General features: G+C 38.0%; 2 protein-coding genes across 5 annotated transcripts in view; one reads left to right on the top strand and one right to left on the bottom strand.

Moving 5' to 3' along the window:
- Window positions 1-15: 15 nt before the first annotated feature.
- On the top strand, window positions 16-5161 carry LOC133521142 (uncharacterized). 2 transcript variants are annotated; one of them, XM_061855940.1, is made up of 3 exons: window positions 16-87; window positions 3692-3886; window positions 4319-5161. In XM_061855940.1, exons 1-3 carry the CDS (start codon window positions 63-65, stop codon window positions 4474-4476), a joined length of 378 nt encoding a protein of 125 aa, XP_061711924.1. In that variant the 5' UTR covers window positions 16-62; the 3' UTR covers window positions 4477-5161. The 2 variants fall into 2 exon arrangements, with proteins under 2 accessions (XP_061711924.1, XP_061711915.1); XM_061855931.1 differs by lacking the exon at window positions 16-87 and adding an exon at window positions 147-1919.
- Window positions 5162-5540: 379 nt separating this feature from the next.
- LOC133521118 (filamin-A) overlaps window positions 5541-17139 on the bottom strand; it is a 105906-nt gene continuing 94307 nt past the window's right edge. For all 3 annotated transcript variants that reach the window (XM_061855886.1, XM_061855905.1, XM_061855896.1), the window contains 8 exons: window positions 16510-16692; window positions 15422-15566; window positions 14704-14919; window positions 13701-13874; window positions 13306-13481; window positions 12832-12993; window positions 11997-12176; window positions 5541-6493 (listed from right to left, as the gene is read on the bottom strand). In XM_061855886.1, the coding sequence (XP_061711870.1) occupies window positions 6356-6493; window positions 11997-12176; window positions 12832-12993; window positions 13306-13481; window positions 13701-13874; window positions 14704-14919; window positions 15422-15566; window positions 16510-16692 (1374 nt within the window). In that variant the 3' untranslated portion in view covers window positions 5541-6355. The remainder of the gene's footprint in view (window positions 6494-11996; window positions 12177-12831; window positions 12994-13305; window positions 13482-13700; window positions 13875-14703; window positions 14920-15421; window positions 15567-16509; window positions 16693-17139) is intronic.

Raw genomic sequence — 17139 nt, 5'->3', positions numbered from 1 at the left:
CACAGTATGAGATTGCTAGGTTTGGAAGTGTGCTCAACCAATTACAATAAAACAAAAAGTAGATGGGATTATTGGAAATTACCATTGGTAATTATTTAACTGTAGGTAACTGTTCCTTTTGGCATTGTATATTAGTCGGGTTTTAATATTTTCATCTCGCTTGCTTATAAAAGTAAATGATATGTCTAATCATTTCATTCAGTTATGTAAACTACGGAGTTTATATGTCGCACATTTGTTATAAAAATATTTAGGTACGTATTATAAAAAAATACAAATATTTTCTTTCATTTACTAATTGAGTTATGGCTATAAAATCAAGTTGAAACATTTGATTAAAATACCTACTATCAATAAGTTGTAGTACGGTGGATGGTCCTATGCTTCGCATCGAAAATTAACAATATTGTTCCGCCACCTTTTTATTGTCCTTCTCCTTATTTTGACGACCGGTCTGGCCAATTGGACAGTGAGTGTAGTGACCCTGGCTATGAAGCCGATGGTCCTTGGTTCGAATACCGGTAAGGGCATTTATTTGTGTAATGTGCACAGATATCGTTCCTGAGTCATGGATGTTTTCCATGTATGTATTTAAGTATTTGTATATTATATAGATGTCCTAAGTACCCACAACACAAGCCTTCTGGAGCTTACCGTGGGGCTTAGTCAATTTGTGTAAGAATGTCTCTATATTATTTATTTATCTTATCGTTTCCCCAGTAGCTAGAGGAGCCTGGGGTCGGATTATGCAACCTAATTACAAGAATTAGCACAGGCAATGATATTTGCGAAAGCGATTGCCATCAGAGCTTCCAGCCCAGGAAGGAATCTAGCCATTATTAAATTTTCGATCACCAGAAACACTGGTAAATATCAAATGATATTTAGTACATCAATTCAAGAATTGTTTTGAGCGAGGCTTCGAATCTCAATAAAAAATATATTTAGGCAAATAATTATTAGTTAGATCTATTTACCGCTCAGCTCCGTATTTGAGCTTTAAAATTGAAACTTATAATCCGGCTCATCTTGATGAATGTCGAAAATAGATTTAGGTAAGTATGTTGTACCTACCTTGACTTCTTAGGATAGTAACTATCTACTACTGTTTGTTTTGTTGTCTGTCTATTACTGTTTGTGTGTTTATGAATAAAACAAATTCTATTCTATTCTATTCTAAATACTACGCTCAAGATTTTGTGAGATAAACGGAACAGATTTCATGTTTGTGTAGTGTGCACCCCATTTTAACTAAAAAAACGTTACATATTTCGCTCGATCATAAAATTATACCTTAGAATATAATCAAAATCAAAAAATATATTTCAGTTTTATCTTGCTTATATGAATTTGGCCAAAAAATGGTATGAATGAATACTGTAGGTACTTTGGTCAATGTTTGGTCATAATTAGCAGGCCGTAGTTGTTCTTCCAGTGCCTACATTTGGAGGGTTAGGCAACCATTTTGCACAACATTAGGCAGTGTATCGCCAGCACCAACGTGCCACTTATAGTCTCTCCATCGATCTGAATTCATCCAGTTCGTGTCCCGCTGTAACCTTTACCATACACACTATACAGGCCGCTTGTGTCGCGCGCAGTATGATACAATCTTGTCTACTTATATCTAATCTTTTCACAAATAAATTAATTACCTAGATCTTATCAATTGAATAGTGAAGATAGAGATCGTAAACTAGTGATAAAATAAATCAATAACAAGTTATCGGAATTGATTTATATAGGTACCTAATATGAAAAATTTGGGGATTAAATAACTAAATATTGTTTTAAGGTCACAGTAAAAATAATTTGAATGAATTAAATTTAAACTACGATGTGGCGAGCTGTTCTATGTTCTAGTGCAATTATTTTAATTTTGGTGAGTCATCTCGAAACAGCTCCAGTTTACCCGCACTGTAAGTATCTTCGTCTTAGGTATCAGGTTTATGTATGTGCTTCGGGAACACTTAATTACGTACTTGACTTAATTAATAACTAACTTGGGCTATGCAGCTTTTTATAATTAAGCGTTTTAAGTAACCATCATACCTACATAGAATTATTTGTATATAGGGCTATATACTTGGCTACTAATGTTGGTTCCCCTTCCAAACCTATTTAAAGACAGCGAGTATGAGTGATTATGACTACTAATTAATAGGGGACTACGTCTAACTGACATTTACAGGGTTTAACAATAGTAGTCACTGTACAAAGCACGTGTTTAAGTATTTAGGTAAAGTCTCCAACAGATATATCAGAACAAAGCCTGTGTCATCAAGACGTTATGATATTTTTGAGCACCTTCGCCGTTATAATTATAAGAAATCTCAGGTAAATTCTGAACTGATTGTTACTAATTACAGATTACAGTTATCTTAATCTAAAATTCTGTTTTTTATTCAGCAAAAACGATATGGTAGGTAGTCCATATTTAGGAAATTTACTGCGACTGTACCTATCTTAAGGTTCTTTAACTAAAGTAAAAAAAACAGTTTTAATTTATTAACCCGTTGACCGCCGGTATGTACAAACACGTCGAAAACATACCTAAAATCTATAAATCTATTCGTCTTTTACTTTCAACTATTAACGCGCAAAGCGGTAGGTGTTTCACTGGTAGGTATCAGTGAAATATTAAAAATACTCCAAATTATCTCTTTAATTGAAATGACTGGTATGGTGGTGTTAATATTAAGTACCATAGGTAATAAACATTTCATCATCACCACACCAGCTCGTAAGTGCTCCCTTTATTCATCAAAAAATACGAAGATGTCATATTAATATTATATAAGTTCATAATATTTTCTCATGTCGTGTGTTTCCCCACTACCACACCACGTACTCTTCGTACTACATAGCCAATGCCCAAACATAGCCCGGTCTTACACAATACAGCCAGCAGTAGTTCACCAAACGAAGCTCACTAAATTGCCATTCGTGTATAATATCTTCCAATAAAGCGAGTGATATAATAATGATCGAACTTCGCTTGCGAAGCTCGTTTGTTCATATATTAACTTTTTCCCTTTAATATCTCATTAAATATTATCCTAACGAAAGTGTAAATAAGTATTGTATGTATGTATGTATGACACTTTATTGCACATAAACAGGTTAACATAAAACAGACAAAACAAAACAAAAAAAAATGTTATGTACAAAGACGAACTTATCCCTAAAAGGGATCTCTTCCAGCTAAACTTTGAGAAAATGCGAAAGGATCAAACACTAACAGGTAAAAGACAAATCAATATTTACAATAGCAATATGAGAATTTTGGATATACTTAAAAGTAGCACGAGAGCAATCAATAATAATAAAAAAGTATTATGTAAATTATTTAAATATGTATTTTTTTTGCAATAGAGGTTTACGAGTTATTAAACAATGGGACCTTTAAACCCCCCTACCCGTTGGTGCCAACCCCATCCATCAGTACTTTCAGTATGTTGTTTCAGGCATCTTTAAATACAACTATGCCAAAATTCGCATATGCACGTATTATTTCCCCCGATTTTCCTTCGGTTGGTAGCCTACAGGTAGGTAGTGTATTGATCAAAGATAATCCTTAGGCATTATGTAATTTTCGGCATACTTATCACGTGCGAGTCGTTTCTTTACTTAAGTAATGAAATGACCATGTTGAATTTTATATTACTTGCATTTAAATTATTATTCTCAGCAGCGCGTGGGCCGCGGTACACAGTGAATAATGGGCACGAGACGGCCAGGCCGTACGTGGAGGTGCGGAACGGGACGTACCACGGCAGCGGACCGCGCGAGGAGGCGCGTGCCATGTGCTCGGTGAAGACGCTGGAGGTGAACGCCACTGCCAACGCTACCATCACCAGGAGGCTACATGGAGTCGTCACTTCAAGTAAGGATGCCCTCACTTGTAATGTTAACTCGATAGCGTTTACATACCGCGGGTATTTGGGTACGAGAACGATTTTGTGTAGGTATTCATTTATAACTTTGTTTGGTATAAAGTACATGAATGTAATATGAATTAACAATGAATTTAAAATGTTTACACTACTTATACATTCTCGCACCCAAAAACCCCGGGGTATGCTGATAAAGTCGATAGACATAAACGATGTGTACCTGGGGTTTAATTTAACGTGTACTGAGTTTTACACATTTAATTTTTTTTGCTATTTACTCATTTATGTCGTTTAAAGTAAAAATAAAAACATTTGAAAATGGTGCAACAATTTGAAAATTACTGTAACAAAACTTGTCTACGCAAAACTAGCATATCTACAAGATTTGTCACAAGACATGAAATATATATTTTTTACGCCAGGAGAGCTGCACAGCTCGATTCAGCGGCTAGAGGTGATCATATACGGGCAGATGCAACAGCTGTGGCAGAGCCTGGACGCTTTGCGCGCGCAGCTGGGCGCGCGCGAGCCACTCCCGGACCGCCGGAGCGTCGTGTTCCGGTTGAAGCCGGAAGGGTAGGCCGCCATTGGTGCAATGATATACTGTGTCCGGTATAGGTAAACACATGATAGGTCAGGCGCGTCAGTGACGTGCGCTACTAACTTATGTTGCCTGAGTTGTATTACTACTATCGTGAATTTTCTAGTGTAAAACTAAATATTAGGCTAATTTATTGCTAAGAGATAACGATATGGGAATGGTTGCATAGGTTAAACAATAATATTTTTTGCACGAGTAACTACAAAATCTTTCTAATGGCAGGTTGCACCACGAATTTTATACCAAGATATTAAGAGGAAAGGGGACGACCACTTCTCCATACAAACGTAATGTAATCCTCATTTCCTTCCCTGGATATTAACATTATTGAAAATATTACAATTGTATGTATATGAACAACAACATTGCCCCTTAGTTTGATTTTTTTTCGAATTTATAATTGTTTTAAGAGTTAGTAACATAGGAACTTTTCAAAAATTGCACAGAAACTACGTTTGTATGAAAGGCGGTTCCAGGGCGGTCGTCCACTTAAATAATATAGCGCCGGCAGTCATTCCTTAGAGAATTGCCCAAATTACGACTACGAACTGCGAATCAACTGTCATCAAGAGCGAAATAGGAATTTACAGTTTTTAAAAGAGAATATAATGAATAGAATCAGGCGTTAGTTTGCGGAAATCCATACTAATTAAAACAAAAAAAAAAAAAAGATTACTTTGCTAATCCGCGACAAAACTGCACTGACAAGCACGTTATTTTTTCACGGATTAGCAAAGTAATATTATTTGTTTAAAAGAATAATATGACTATTTATCACATGGAATGGTCAATAGGAAAATGTCACTTTCAAAAATGAACTATGCTGACCTTTATTATCCTGTGTGCTATATTTTCCCATAATTATGAATCATTTCTAGCCTAGTTCGCATTTAGCAACGTAATGCTAATTTTGTTACTCAAGACTTCAGTAAGGCTGAGCCCTTTTACGCATAAGATTCTATCTCAATTGCAGGTCGAGTATTATATCGAATCAAGTGAACTTTAAACCTTAATCAAGGATGATGTAAAGCCAAACACAAAAATGTAATTAAGTTTCATTTATTAACAAATTAGTAACTGAACAGATCAGTAGACTAGCCAGCCTAGCGGGAGCGTACGACGCGCGCGGCTGGCTATAACAATAAACAAATACTTTCGTTAGTTACATTAAGTCAAATGTTTGTAATACTACTAGCTACTATTAATAAATTAAATATTAACAATAAACAAATCTATTATGCAATCTTTTATTTTCTACAACTATCATTTAGAATTTAAGTGTTAGAAACGATAGTCCCCCGCAGATGAAGTTATTCCCTGACACCTGTCACTACAATACAATTAATTTATTATCAATTAATTAAAATTCATGTTTGATCGCTTCAACTGACCTTTTACTGGTCGCTTGCCGCTCGTAACTCTCGTAAGTATACATTTTATAAAAACTAATAAACTCTTATCTACGGAGAACCATATTATGGATAAAATATAAAATCGAAATATAAATGTCTTTTTATGGCTTAAAATACTAATCAGATTTAAAATGAATTGGACGGATATGAAGTACTCATTATTATCATATTAAGTATTTCACATTTGACTACAATAACGCTAGTGTTACTAGCCGGACGACTAGCAAAAGGTAGTCTCGATATAAGTTGACACGATGAAACCTAGAAGATAAACGGGTGAAAATAAACGGTAGCTAATGTTAGCCGTCATTCAACGCGATATCGCAGTAGTAAATTAATAACTCCAGTAAAATTCATTCGTTATATATTATTTAAACATTATAATAATATGAACGCTTAAGCTACGTAATCGTACGGGTTGAGTTAGTAGATCGCGTGGTGTTGTGTCAAGCGCTGTTGGCCTGTATGTACCGACGGAGCTCCTCTTGCGTGTCGAAGATCATGACGGGGAAGGGCGAGCCGGGCACGTGGCGGCCCGCCCACCGCACCTCCACGCGGTAGTCGCCAGGTTCCGTGGGGGAGAACTGGACACAGAAAAAAACTCTGTAGTAAAAGGCTGGTCGACTTTACACCTGTGTCCGAATGGCGGTGATCAGCAAAATGTGGCTTTGTTTGAAAATGTCGGCAACAATATCCAAGACGTCTTTTTATTGCGTCTCGACCGCCAGTGTACCCCAGCCGCTTAGTATTATTTTGGACATGTGCTACGCGCCGTTAAAGTAAGCAACATATTTTTTTTTTCTGTCTATCCGTACTTCACCTCGTAATTTATTTTGTGTATTGTGATTGTTTTCGTGATTATTTTGATGTAACATAACGTTTAAAAGGTTTATTGTTAAGTCAATCCAATTCGAACAAGCCTAGGACTGCTGTAGGCCGATATCCGATCTTGCACGTAAAGAGCGGAAAGAAAAAAATAACCGATCTTTACCTATTTAAAACACAAAAGTGATTGTCACACTTAATTTTTTTATGAGTTCTCTTTTTATTGCAATAATTTCGTTCTTTATTTTTATTCGAGGATAGTAATTCAAAAGGAAGGGGATTTACCAGTCTATGCAAGTACAGTATATATATGTGTATGATATTTTCATTATACAGGCTATTTTTTTAATGACAGGAATGATATATGATAAAGTTCAAACTTGATCTATAAATAAATAAATATTATAGGACATTATTACATACATACTAAGGTACTAAGTCCCACAGTAAGCTCAATAAGGCTTGTGTTGAGGGTACTTAGACAACGATGTATATAATATATAAATATTTATAAATACTTAAATACATAGAAAACACCCATGACTCAGGAACAAATATCCATGCTCATCACACGAATAAATGCCCTTACCAGGATTTGAACCCGGGACTATCAGCTATCTATAAGTATATTCAAATCGTAAAAAATTGCAGGTCATTAAAAAAGTACCCGTAAGTCACCATTAAGAACACGTGCAAAGCAAAGCAAAGGCACGATAAGCGTAGGTACGTTTTTGAGTGGATTAACTTTATTAGTAAGGCTGTTATTTATTTATTTATTTATTTAAACTTTATTGCACAATACATGAAGAGTGCAAATGGTGGACCTAATGCCTTCTGGCATTCTCTAGGTAAATACCACAATTGGGGTTAATGAGTTACCTGGGGAACTTAACTCTTTCTCTTTCAAACCTTCGTTTAGATCCTTTAAAGATCATCTTCATGCACACACTATCCCTGCCTTCGAGTGATTTTCCGATGCTAAACAAGCGGATTTCTTCTGGGTACTATGTTTTTAGGTCCATCATCTAGTTGACTATATCATTTGCGCCATAATAGCTGTCCCAGTGAAATACTTAGGAAATTGTTTTTATTGAACATATCAATGTTTGAGGGCCACAGATTTACCAATTTTTTGTATCAGGGTCAAGATGGGATACAAAACTTATGAAAAAATAAACATTTGATGAGAAATTTGAATGTTCTAGTTATTAGTGGCTGCAATTTATATAAGTCGGAGAAGGGTAAACATCGGATATATCCCTTTTGGATACCTTATTATCTGAGCATTAGAAGCACCTTTAAACCTCCATCCGATATGATCCCGTGATGACAAATTCTTCATCACCCTCGAATACAAGTATGTTTCATCTTTACACAAATACAAAACTGGAACCGTTAAATATGGAAGGTTACCCATATTCATGCCTAAACCGGTGGGACGACACTCTTCCTTTCGGCATTTCTCAGCTCCGTTCGGCTCAACATTGCTCCGAGCAATTATTAGGGTTGACTTACAACTTGACGCCCCTTTACGTGCACGACCACAGATAAGATAATGACTTAAATTTTCACAACCCTAAATGGCCGAAAGGGATAGTGCCATACATTAGAAATGTACAGCATAATTCGTCCCTGAATCGCTGTCAAACTTCGGTTTTGTAGGAAGTGTCATTTTCATTTCTGTACAGTAGTACTATTATTTATTCTGTGCCTAAACTACAGTTAATATTATACTTTAAGAATCTTACACATAGTGAGATCGAGAAAAAAATGCGAGGTCTCTCAATTGGTCCCAAATTCATCCGGTATTAATACAACCTACCTCGAGGAGTATTCGTAGAAAATGATGATGCGTGATTAAAACTTATATGGGAATTTGATATACATGGGCTTTAAAGGGTGTAGCAGGATAGCCTAGGAAAAATTGCCCCCAGCGATTTTGGGCCGAAACTGTAATCAAACGATGCCTTTTGGGGAGGTTATACTCTGCACAAAGTTTCATCCCTCTGTTACCCCCTGGGGGTGAAAAACACCCGATTAACCCCAAAACTGCTTTAATTATTTTTTCCTAAACTATGAAAGTGACGAATTTCAAATTTTGTACAAATATTAATAAGACTAAAAGCTATGTGCAAAAAAAATATGAACCCCCTAACCATTTAAATTCTTGTAAAAAAAAAACAAAAATAAAAAAAGAATCACCCTGTATATCAAGTTTGGCTCATGGTACACACACCATTTTTTTTTCAAAAATGAACCAGTTTATATTCTACATTATACAAAAGTTTCATGGACCTAATTCAGAAGGAACATCGCGAAATTAAAATAAACGTACTATTTCGTAGCCACTAATCATTATACTCGTATCATGCTTAATACGCAACGTCTCGGTCTCGAAACCAAAATAATTTAAAAAAAACCGGCCAAGAGCATGTCGGGCCACGCTCAGTGTAGGGTTCCGTAGTTACTCTTCCGTCACAATAAGCTAAACTGGAGCTTAAAGTATAGTAAATTGTTAACCAAGGGATGAAACGGTACCTTTCACGCGAGTTAAACAAATAGGCAAATTTGCATAATCAGTACCTAATTAACAGTGATCGGTTTTTTGGATTCGACATGGGGTGAACGACCTCAATCATTATGTTAGTATGGATATGCCCCGGGAATCCGGGCTTTATGTTGTTAGAAAAGGCAAAAAAATACAATGTGTTTATTTTATTACACTTTAAAACATCTAAGTAGCTGATAGACGAGTATTTACTCACCGTTCTTTTGTCTAAATCGAACAAATGAGCACAAGTGTTTACACTGACAGCTCATTTGCTGCCTCCAAAGCGGCACATTTTGTACCGTTTGGATAAAAGTTCGGCGAGTAAGTACGCGTGTCTATCAGCTAATATATAGTTACTACGGGTTAATTGTTTGAATAAATGAATTCGTTACCTATCAAAAAGTCAATTACACTTCTTTCAACTGAGAGGTAGTTTGAGAAAAACAATGTCCACAATGTCAAATGGTTTTATTGCTCACCAAAAATAATTAGAACTGAAATCCAGAGAAAATAATGAAATGTCAATGTCAAGATTTTGAAGTACTTTTCCATCATGACAGATATATAAGCTAATACTTTGTGGAGGTTTTAATATATTTTGCTTTAAATAACATTTGAGACAAAAACTTTTATTCTTTTCCTAATCTCAACATTATTAGGAAAAGAATAAAAGTTTTTGTCTCAACTGGTTGCCATGTAAGAGTAAAAAATTCCTTAGAGATAATTTAAATTGTTTTATTTTTGAACGGTTTGTTCGGTATCGCGGGAAACTGTCGTATCTATATTAACTTTTCTACTTGATATCCCGCGAGGGAGAATCCAAATAACCGATCACTGCTAATTAAAGTAAGTCTTTTTACTATGAAGGGGAAACTTTTTGCGATAACTCAAAAACAGCTAAATTGATCATGTCCGCTATAGTTTTCATTTAATGTCTTTCTTAAGCTCTACTTCCACGATTTTTTTCATATTTTTTGGACCTATGGTTCAAAAGTTAGAGGGGGGGACACTTATATTTTTTCTTTCGGAGCGATTATGTCCGAATATATTTACTTTATCAAAAAATGTTTGTTGAAGACCCCTATTAGTTTTGAAATACCTTTCCAACGATACCCCACAATGTAGGAATGAAGCAAAAAAAAAATTCACCCCCACTTTACGTGTAGGGGAGGTACCCTAAAAAAAAAATTTAGATTTTATTGTACGACTTTGTCGGCTTTATTGATTTATATATCCATGCCGAATTTCAGCTGTCTAGCACTAACGACCACGGAGCAAAGCCTCGGACAGACAGACAGACAGACGGACATGGCGAAACTATAAGGGTTCCTAGTTGACTACGGAACCCTAAAAATGTTTTTATAAATACAAATGAGTTTGATTCATACTTCTTTATCCCCACCTTTTTCAAATCGGGCACGAGCAGCGGTCCGATCGCAAGCCATTGTTTATTAATAATGCAAGGCTCTTAGTGGGAGTTCAATGAATAGTACGCACCAAAGAGCCAATACATATTAATTTCGCAATGTTCCTTCTGGAGTAGGTCCATGAAACTTTTGTATAATGTAGAATATAAACTGGTTCATTTTTGAAAAAAAAAATGGTGTGTGTACCATGAGCCAAACTTGATATACAGGTGATTCTTTTTTTATTTTTGTTTTTTTTACAAGAATTTAAATGGTTAGGGGGTTAATATTTTTTTAGCACATAGCTTTTAGTCTTATCAATATTTGTACAAAATTTGAAATTCGTCACTTTCATAGTTTAGGAAAAAATAATTAAAACAGTTTTGGGGTTAATCGGGTGTTTTTCACCCCCAGGGGGTAACAGAGGGATGAAACTTTGTGCAGAGTATAACCTCCCCAAAAGGCATCGTTTGATTACAGTTTCGGCCCAAAATCGCTGGGGGCAATTTTTCCTAGGCTATCCTGCTACACCCTTTGAACATCGTATGACGTGTAGGAAAATATTCAATCGCTATTTGCTTTATCGCTGCCGGTCGGTAGCTGCCTAAGAAGAAAACGTTTTAAGACTTCCTAGATCTACTAATCTAACTAAAAGTAAAACAATCAACGACTAATAAAAAGAAAACAATACTCAATTCACTTGGTTGTAGGCCAAAACAGACAGTGGTGGTAAAATCGTTTATTGCACTCGTACCATGTGGTACCACACGTAAATCTATTGGTTAGACTGCCAGTAAAAAATAATCTTGGTGGCTTTTCTGTCAAGAATTGAATCTCCAATATCACGTGTACGAGAATACAAAGAGACAAAGAAAACTATTAAAGGTATTTACTATTTTTAAGACCTATTTTTCAACAGCCACGATAAAGAAAACAATCTAGAGAAATTTGTTAAAAATAAGTGTTAATTGATAACGAGTATTAATAATTGTTCATTATCCATGCCATCGCGTTTCTTGTAAGTTCCGTCGATGAACATTCTCAATATTTGACTTCGACAAAGTGTGACATTCTTGGTTACATAGTTGGGAATTTTGAAGGTATCCAAATCTTTCTTAAGATATCTTCCTCCGATTGGGGTATTAAATCAATCTAACTATAACCAAATGTGCTGAAAATTCATAGTAAAGTATAAATTCGATGTGCTACGTACAATTTTGGAAAGCCTAAAGCTATCAATGCTATCATTATAAAGCTGTAACGTGGCCGTAAGTTTATATTTTCCACTCAGTATTAAGGACTTACCTTGCAGAGAATAGTCCGGTCTTTCTGACTTTCGCGCTGCATCTCTACGCGGAAAGCGCCCTTGGGGCCACGCACACGCACGGTGAGCTGGCCGGCGCCGGCGCCGCGCGTGTCGCACAGGAACCGCGACTGGAACGTCGCCAGCACGCCCGGCTCCACGCCCGGTCCGTACACGCGGACCTGACAACACGTGTTGTTGCTTGGCTTTAGAACTAATCCATAACGCATTTTTTTGTCTAAAATGCAAAATGGGCATATGCAATATTATCAAGTCTAATGGGCAAGGGCCCAACATAAGTTGTCCTCCCATGTGCCATACTAGCTGTATAGAAATGTTCAGTAACTGTACGTGAAAATCATCTGCGAACAGTTTTGAAGAAGTAATTAAATAGCGATTTACAACTGTCTCGTAGCTGAACCCCGGGACACATATATATAAGATGCAAGTGTGCCAAATCTGACGGCGACATTAACAATTATAGGTATAAAATACTTCCCTGTAAAACCGTGTGTATAATTTGACTATAAGTAACCTTGTTGCAATGACTGTTTGTAAAAAATGTAGTACAGTATCCCAATTTGAAGCGACAACAAGGTCCATAAAAGCCCGCATCTTTCCCTGCTAAGGGATATAATGTAGATGGGTGTATCAAAAATGAATAGTAAATTAATGGCATGCTCCATGACTTTGTAGTGAGTTAGTGACTCATCTTGACAATCTACTTATGTGGATGTTGAAGATGAAGTTGTTCTAGGGAATATTTTGACGGCGGCTTTAAGTGAGCATGCTGCTACTGCTTGGGAATTTGTATGCTGAGGTGTTCATAATGCGTACCTTAGAGGGGTCGGGCGCTCCGGCGACTTTGAGCACGAACGGCGAGCCGGGCACGTGGTCGCCGGCGAACTGCACGCTGAGCACGTGCCGGCCCGCTTCAGCCGGTTTCACGTTAAGCGTGAACGTGCCATCGCCGTGCTCGTACAACTCGCAGTACGCCACCTGATCGAGAACACAATATGAACAATGGATGTTATAATTCTTCTTCTGGGACAGAAACGGGGACAAACAAAATATTGATCTAAACGGGAGATATTTTAGTTATTCGTTTATATCCGTTTATACACATGAAGCATAAAAACTCTTCTCTGATGGAAAGCCACATATAGTAATCTATGCACAGGAAAATGAAGACGTTTCAAATTTAACTTTCTTTGAAATTGCGACAGTTAACTCTTCAACATATGGGAACTTGTATGGGATGTTTGTCCCGTGCCGAGCCCACCGTCACGTCCATCACCCTGCAGTACACACCTTGTTGGGGCCGGTACAGTGCGCCGTGAGTTCCCCGGGGCCCGCGCGGCGCGTGTCGATCCAGGAGCGGATCTCGCGGCCCACCACGCCGCCCGCCAGCCCCGCGCCGGAGCACACTACGCGGGACGCGTCGCCGCTCTCCGAGCCCGCCGTCACGTTCACCGTCAACGGACAACCTGTATGAATAGTTAATACATCATTGCAAAGGCCAAGATATCTACATGTGTATCAGTCTTAAAACATTCACCTTTTAAAAATGGAGCCGAAGCTCTAAAACTAATAATCCCAGGACAGGATGAGTATCCCGCAATAGTACGCTCACGTCATCCATATTTCGAGGCCTCTCAAGACATTTTCGGCTCCTCTGGCCTAAGCCTTTGTAGCGTGTACTATACCTTTGACGAGCCGGCCCGCCCAGGTGACCCTCAGCTGGTGGTCGCCGGCGCGGCGCGGCGTGTAGCTGGCGCGCCAGAGCCCCGGCCCGGCCGCCACCAGCGCCACCGGTACGTTTTCACCCTCGGCCGACGTTAATGACGCCTCAGGGGCGCCGGGGCCGGCCGCACTTCCATCTAAAACAGTCATTGTAAGGCATATCTAAGCAAGCACACACTATCAGTGTTGACTGTCCGTTGATTTCTACAATGTACTCAAACTACTGAGCTTTTGTACGGGCAAGGACATACGTGTAACAGGCAGTCACCGTTCATCTATTCGTTCTTCGTCATCCGTTCTTAGCTCTAGTTTAAAGTTGGATTAATTACATTTTCTCCAATATGCTTGGTCTTCATTATAGTCAAACTCAATTAAAAAAATTCAAACCATTATTAGCGGAAGGGAAGTTATTACTGTATTGTTTTTTACTTTATAAAGACACGTATCCATTAAAAAAACCCAAACAGCCAATTATTATAGTCACGCACCGCGTCTACACGACCCGGTCAGCATCATTTCAAGCTGTGTCATGTCTCGTTCTTACAAGACCGTCGTGTATGATCGTACGAATACTGCTTAATAAAATCAAAGACTGTATAACTTTTATATTTTTTTAAGGATCTTGTGCGTGCACATACAGCTTATATTGCATAATCGTATTGAATGTTGTCTTTAACTTTTTTTTTAATTATTAAAGAGGGAAATTGTTTTTGACGATTTTGATGTGAAGGTTCGATTTGAGTGTTGGTTGGTCATTATTTTACTTTATTTCCTCGCATGTTTGGAGAAAAGCACTATACCTATATGCCTCGGCAGGAACAGCAATTCGTGGATTCGTCTCACGATCAAATCGAAAATCATCCACGAATTCATCCATTTTAATATAGTACTATTTTAATCCTTTTATCCCTATATTAAAAGCACGTTGCTGAAAAATTCTTAGTGCTAGTAGATTTGAATGCTCACCAACGGTGAAGACAGCTGGCGTATGCGGCGCGGCGTGCGCCAGCCCGCGGCCCGCGAGCGTGACGCGGTCGGCCGTGTTGCCCGACGCGACCAGCGCGCGCCGCGGCGCTCCGCCCACCAGCGCGCCGTTGTACGTCAACTCTAACTCCTGCTCGCCGCTCACGCCTTCGGCTGCCGTTAGAGTCACTACGGCCCGACCCGACACTGTCTCCACGCCTGAAGTGTTTCATTCATGAAAATCATGTGCAACAAGAGCTGACGCGGTTGTAATGAAAACAATGTAGTTTACACATTATATAAAGCGACAATTCAATCAATCGACAGATTATATGTCAAACGAAAACGAATGATAAACCTTAAGAGCTACCTATTTTATGCTCGTGAAGGAACGTTTAGGGAAAAGGAATGGTTTCAGAGAAATCATTGATTTTGTGTTTTTGTAGACCATACTACCCTAACGTTAGAGCCTGATTATTTCAAAAACTATGACTGACACTCGAATACGCTCGTACAAAATAATGGTCTAATCTACAACATATTAACACAGACTTGACTGAAAACGGTTCTGATTGTTATCAATGCGTGGAGCCAAAATTCTATTACTTTTCCGAAACTATTATTTTTGTTGAATATTTATAGGGTTCGAATCTGTATCACAAGGTCCTCTATCATTGACTTTAGATCCTTACTGCAGGCGACAACCCGTTTAGGTACTTACGTTGGTGTCGTCCAGCCAGCAAGCACTCGAGCGTGCCGGGGCCCGCGCTGCTGGTGTCGAGCACGAGCTTGGAGGGCGCGCGCACGCGGCCCGAGCTGTCCGCGCCCCAGCCGCCCACTGGCACGATCGCGGATGTGTCTATGACCTGCACAAAGTGATACACGTTCATCACATGGTGATATCACATGGTTTTTTTTCCCCATTATGTTGTACGACGATAACGAAAAGTGTACAGGCAGTTTGGGACCCTTATGTGCTTATGAGAAAACAACAAAAAACTTAGAAATGGGATAGTCCTCTACGTCAGTTCCAATGATGGAGACCCGTTTAAACAGACATTACGGACGTTGTGAACTGTAATCCCTAATAATATGGTTGTCTAGCCCGAGGTTACTTTTAAATACTCAATTAAACGTAAGACAGCAGATTAACCCCGCGCGCTGTGATCTACGAGTTAGCGAGCTACACAGATGGAGCGATCACCGGTCAACAGTGGTATTGTTGCCTTTGATATAAGATTGATTTCCGATGTATTTATGCTCACAGTATATGAAACCATCAATGATTTTGGAAGATTTGCTCTACTTTTTTTAAGTCTTTATTTTCATTTTACATTAAAAGATCATAATATACCTATGATATAAAATACGCTAAAATCATTAAAAAAACTAGAGCACATTCAATACTATTATGAATATATTCGTAAACTGTGCACTTCTAAATATAGAAATTTGCAGAGATGCCCAGGGCACCAAAAAAATGTTTTTTGTAGAGCTGTGTAATATAACTAATATATATTAATATACGGTAATATACCAAATATCTTATAATATAGTTAAGCACCACACACGACAAAGATACCAAAATATACATTGCTGTCTGTTAAATATACCAAAATCTATCATAATATATCTAGTTATATATAGCAAGGTATATAAGATTCCTTGCAATAAGATATCTTTTGGTATATTATCGCTCCATCTGTGACGGGCTGTAGGTGTGAAATTAAAGGATCGAATCCGGAACACCACGCTGCACAATAATAGCCGAATTATTATATCTGTAGCTCGGAAAAATAGGTTACATACTTTGACAGAGAACGGGCTGCCGGGCAAGGGTCCGGTGGTGGTGAATATCCGCACTTCGTAGAGGCCGACGACCAGCGGGATGTACGCGCAGAGCCACTCGCGCGGCGCGCCCGCCACCACGCGGCACTCCAGCAGGCCGGACGACTCCGCGTCCTCGTCCTTGCCTTCGGTTAACTTCTCAACCTATGTACAAATAACCAAACAGTTAATCCCTCGCTTCTCAGCACTTTGAAATGTCAAATGCCTATATATGTCCCAGAGCTGTTTGACTTTTGATAAATATTGTATAAAATCTCGTGTGCATTATTGTATCCGAGGGACTAACGAATCGTAGGACTATATGTACCATTGAAAAATTGCGTTATGAAAATAATAAAAACAAAAGAAAGTTATTCGCAATAGCAAAAAGTAATGAAATATCGCAAATTCATACGTCCCCCTTTATTTACAGCACGCGCTGAAATTTATTCGTGGCGCCAAAACAAAAGAAAATCGCATTGCAGTAACAGCTTTTTGTAAATATTGCCAACATATTTGTGTAAAAATATATCCAGATACTAATATTGTGTAAAACTTCTTAAATTATCATGATAAAGAAAAAAAAATGGGATTATTCGCATAGTTTGTTAA

The sequence above is a fragment of the Cydia pomonella genome, chromosome 1, assembly GCF_033807575.1.
Source record: "Cydia pomonella isolate Wapato2018A chromosome 1, ilCydPomo1, whole genome shotgun sequence".
NCBI classification, from domain to species: Eukaryota; Metazoa; Arthropoda; class Insecta; order Lepidoptera; family Tortricidae; genus Cydia; species Cydia pomonella.
This window is presented reverse-complemented; position numbering and strand designations above follow the sequence as displayed.

What these genes read in the sequence shown, in the direction of transcription:
- LOC133521142 (XM_061855931.1), top strand. Translation starts at nt 1,838, where the DNA reads ATGTGGCGAGCTGTTCTATGTTCTAGTGCAATTATTTTAATTTTGGTG. An exon ending in AGCTCCAGTTTACCCGCACT is followed by an intron (nt 1,920 to 3,691) that starts GTAAGTATCTTC and finishes TATTATTCTCAG; the next exon opens with CAGCGCGTGGGCCGCGGTAC. An exon ending in ACATGGAGTCGTCACTTCAA is followed by an intron (nt 3,887 to 4,318) that starts GTAAGGATGCCC and finishes TTTTTACGCCAG; the next exon opens with GAGAGCTGCACAGCTCGATT.